The 4,242-nt window shown below is 66.9% G+C and overlaps 1 protein-coding gene across 1 annotated transcript; it reads left to right on the forward strand.

The window, feature by feature from the left end:
- On the forward strand, positions 140 to 3,933 carry LOC110396704 (heme-binding protein 1-like). Its single transcript, XM_021392539.1, has 5 exons — positions 140 to 369; positions 465 to 550; positions 2,792 to 2,933; positions 3,037 to 3,220; positions 3,299 to 3,933. The coding sequence occupies exons 1-5, from the start codon at positions 207 to 209 to the stop codon at positions 3,471 to 3,473; spliced, it is 750 nt and encodes a 249-aa protein (XP_021248214.1). The 5' UTR covers positions 140 to 206; the 3' UTR covers positions 3,474 to 3,933.

Raw genomic sequence — 4,242 nt, forward strand, 5'->3', positions numbered from 1 at the left:
AGCCCCGCCGCGTTCCCGGCTCCCCTCGGCTGCTGTATGTTATTTTATGAAATAAAGCCACGACCCTCCCCGTGACGCCGGGCGCTCCTTGGGGCGGGGGGGGCCCGCGCAGCAGGGCTCGGGGGCGGGGAGCGATGACGACGGCGGCGATGACAGCGCGGTGACGCCCGGGGGGGCCGTTCCCTTCCGGAGCAGGGCGGAGGGCGATGGCGCGCATTACGCTGGAGGACCTGGACAGGCTGGGCGATGAGGAGGAGGAGGAGGAGGAGGAAGAAGGGGGGGAGGACGAGGAGGATGAGGAGGAGCGGGGCCGCCTGTTCGCGCACTGGGAGGCCGTGGCCAGCACGCACCGGGTGAGCCTGCCCCGAGGTGAGCGCCGGGGGCACCCGGCCGAGGGGGCGGCCCGGAACGGGGGGTGCCTCCATCCCGGGCCCGCCGCCCCCGCGCTGTGCTTTGCCTTGCAGACATGGCGGGCCCCATCGTCCAGATGAGCCGGCACAGGCAGACGCGGGAGGCCGTGCCGCACGTCGCCCTGTCGCAGCACGGCAAGGTGAGGCCCCGCCGGGCACGGCGCTCTCCGCCCCGCTTCTCCGCCCGCCGCTCCTGGCGCTTGGAGCTGCCCGCTGCCGTGCTGCGCTGCGGCGGGGCCAGGCCACAGCGCGGGGTCAGCCGTACCCGGGCGGCTGCGGGCCCAGCGCTGCCAGCGGGCGAGGGGAGGGCTGGTCCTGCTCTGCGCTGCGAGGCCTCGGCTCCAGTGCTGCGTGCGGCCTGGGTGCTACAGTGTGAGAAAGACACGAAACTGCTGGAGAGTGTCCGGAGGAGGGCTGCAAAGATGGGGAAGGGTCTGCCTGAAGAGCGGCTGAGGGCCTGGGGTTTGCTCAGCGCAGAGCAGAGGAGCTGAGGGGAGGCCTCGTGGCGGCTGCAGCTCCTCACAGGGAGCGGAGGGCAGCGCAAAGCTCTGCTCTCTGGGACAGCGACAGGGCCCGAGGGAACGGCATGGAGCTGTGTCAGGGGAGGGGCAGCTGGGGGTGAGGGAAAGGCTCTGCCCCACAGGGCGGTGGGCATGGCACAGGCTGCCCAGGGCAGTGGGCACGGCCCCGATGCCGGAGCTCAGGGAGTGCTGGGACACTGCTCTCAGACATTGGGCTTGGGGGGTGCTGTGTGGGGCGGGGGTTGTGCTCGGTGATCCTTGTGGGTCCCATCCAGCTCGGGATATTCCCTGATTCTGTAATTCTGTTTGTCAGACCTGAGCATGCTCTGTTTGCCAAAACCGCTGATCCCAACCTGGTGGCTTCTGCCTGAAGATCTCCCGCTCTTGCTAAGTTGCGCACCTCCTCTAATCTCTTGCACAAAAAGGTGCTTTGAGAAATAACTGCGAAGAAGCGCTCGTCAGACTGGTTCTTGTGTCTCTGCAAGCTTGGTTGGGCTCACTACCAAGAAGATATCTGTCAGTTGTCCTCTAGATGAGGAGAGCTTAACCAGTTTCTTCTGGGCTGAGGTCCAGCAGTGCTGCCTGTGGAACACGTCTCAGCATGTGGGTTGTGCAGCCCTGAGCCGGGCTGCTGCACGCTCCCCCTTTCCTGCTCTTCTGGGTCTCAGGGCTTAGTCTGGGCTCTTCTGTACCTACCCCGTGGCGGGCAGGATTGCAGCCCAGCGCTCCATGGTGCCTGAAGACCTTGTGTTGCCAGTGGCACCTCTGCTGTGATTGAAGAGGATTCTTGGAGTTCGGCTGTGGGGCTGGGCAAAGGAGATGAGAGCCACCTCCTGGCATGAATGCAAGGGCACTCAAGCATGGGCCCTTGTGAACACGTTCCCCAGGTTTGGGCGGGTGGTAGTGCTAGGTGGCTCCTCCTGAGCTTCATGCTGTCCTCTTGGAAGCACCCAAATAACTGCACGACCTGCAGTGCCCTGCTGACCTCGGCACTGAGCGACAGAATCCCCAACCCACATGGCAGGGACCTGTTGCCACCAGGTACAGGTGAGGCATCGCCACTCTTTCCCTTGCCCAGGTCTCATCTTCTGGAGCAGTGGTGGGTCAGGGTAAGGGCCAGGCTGCGGGAGGACCCAGCACTGTGCCCTGCTGGATTCTCAGCTGCTGTCGCGTTGAGAATTGCAGACAGTATTTCATGGGTTTCCCCGTCTGGCAAATGCTGCTGCTCTGCTTTGCTGGCTGGGATGGCAGCAGGCATGGCCCCATCTGGAGGGTGACTCCCTGCTCTCTTGTTGGGCTTCTCCAGAAACCCGAGCATCTGTCATGGAGCTTGTGATCCATTCCGCAGCGCTGTCTGTTCCCTTTGCACCAGCTGCGCTCGTGTCTCTTCTTCCTCACGTCTCTCCTTGGTATGGGAGAAAGATCCAAGAGGGCCTTTGTTCCAGCCGTCTCAGCCCCTCCTTCCTCCTGTGCCGCTTGTCATCCCATACGCACACAGAGCTCCAGGGGAAGGGTGCTGCGCCTCGGGACCCACTCAGCCCCTCCTGGAGGCCTTTGGGTGCCTGGAATCAGGAACATCCTTGTGCACAGGCAGGACAGTGATGGCGCGGAGCAGAGTCCTGCGCTCCCTGCTGAGGATGCGCTGCATTCCGTGTGCATGCCAGGAGCCTCCAAGCCTCCCCGCTCCCCGTCCCGTGTCTGTGCTGCCCCTTTTGCTGACTTCTGCCCGCTGGCATTATGTGTCGCTGCCTGAGATTTGTGTGTGGCACCAGCTCCCCTCGCCTTCTCTGGCCTCCCGTGTCGGCAGGGCCCGTCTGCCCGCTTCCCGCTGATGTGCCCTTGTCCTGTGGCCTGTTTCAGTGCGAGGAAGCGGCCTACGAGGAGCGGCAGTACCCAGCTGGGAAGTGGGCCTGTGTCACCAAGGGGGAGCCCCTGTATGAGCAGAGCATCTCCCTGAGCTTCATGAAGCTCATGCGCTACATCTGCAAGGAGAACTCTGTAGGTGTGTGCAGGCAGGGCCGGAGGGGCCGGTGGGAAATGGGGCGGGGGGTGGGGGGTCACGCTGCCAGCCCGGCTGCCTCACCGTGCTCACCACCTCCTGGCAGGTTGCTATCTGGGCATGACCGTCCCGGTGCTCAACGAAATCCACCTGACCAAGGACGGGACCGAGCTGGAGCGCGAGGTCCTCACTGCCTACTACATCCCGGGAGAGTTCCAGCAAAACCCTCCCGTCCCCGTGGACCCCGAAATACACATCACCGAGAGGGCACCGCTCCGGGTGATAACCAGGTGACCGCGGGGCTCCGTGGGCAGGGCCCGTGCCGGCAGCCAGCCGCCCTGCCGCTGACATGGCTCCTTTTGACGCAGGGTGTTCTACGGAACGACCACTGAGGAGACCATTCTGCGGGAGATCGCTCTTTTCTGGGAGCTCCTGGGTTCCACAGATGCCGTGCTGCAGGAAACCTACATCGTGGCCGTCTACGAAAACCCCAGCGTCCCTCAGCGCCGCAACGAGATCTGGTTCATCCGCCGGGCAGAGTGAGGCCCCGCTGCCGCACTGCTCTAGGCCTGACGGGGACGGCAGCTCTGAGCTGGAGGAGATGGCCACGCGCCCTCACCCACCGCTCAGCCACGCACCGAGCTGGGGGCACTCAGCGCGGCGGGACCCGCGACGGGCGGTGACTGAGGGCTCGCCCGGCCTGCGCTCCTCCGGCCCCGGGAGCGGGCTGCGGGCCCGTGCCAGCCGCGAGCCGGGGGCACACAGATGGCAAATGGCCGCCTGCGAGGCGGGGGGCTCTGCGTGGGCCTCCGCGAGAACCGAACGGAGCCGCCGGAGTGCTGCCGCAGGGACGGGGGGCTCCGAAGGGAGAGGGCTGGCTGCGGGCACGGTCGCCCAGCAGCTGGGAGGGATGGGTGCCACGGTGCCGGGCGGCACCCGGAGCAGCGCGCTTCCCCGGGGGAGGCCGGCGGTGCCAACCCAATAAACCCGCTCACACCGCTGCGCCCGTGGGTCCCTCGCTGCGGGGGGGGTTGGGGCCGCGGGAGAGCCTCGCCGGGGACCTTCTCCCAGGGGTGCGCGGGCCGCGATCGGGGCTTCCCCCGGGGCTGCCCCGACCCCGGTCGCAACCGCAGTGGGTTCGGGGAGCAGGAAGCGGCGGTTTCCCCACGGCGGCGGCCGGGGCCGGGCGGCCTCGCGGGCACGGGGTACGCGCGGGCCGCGGGCAGCGGCTCGGGCAGACCCCGGGGCGGAGGGCGGCGCCCCCTCCTCCCCTCCCCGGGCCCCGCCCGGTTTCCGCCGCCCGCCCCTCCCC

Source organism: Numida meleagris, chromosome 3, assembly GCF_002078875.1.
Source record: "Numida meleagris isolate 19003 breed g44 Domestic line chromosome 3, NumMel1.0, whole genome shotgun sequence".
Lineage (NCBI taxonomy): Eukaryota > Metazoa > Chordata > Aves > Galliformes > Numididae > Numida > Numida meleagris.

Bases quoted from the DNA above. Each gene is read 5' to 3' on its own strand.
- LOC110396704 (XM_021392539.1), top strand. From the start codon at position 207: ATGGCGCGCATTACGCTGGAGGACCTGGACAGGCTGGGCGATGAGGAG. The intron at 551-2,791 runs GTGAGGCCCCGC...GGCCTGTTTCAG, and splicing joins CCCTGTCGCAGCACGGCAAG to TGCGAGGAAGCGGCCTACGA. The intron at 2,934-3,036 runs GTGTGTGCAGGC...ACCTCCTGGCAG, and splicing joins CTGCAAGGAGAACTCTGTAG to GTTGCTATCTGGGCATGACC.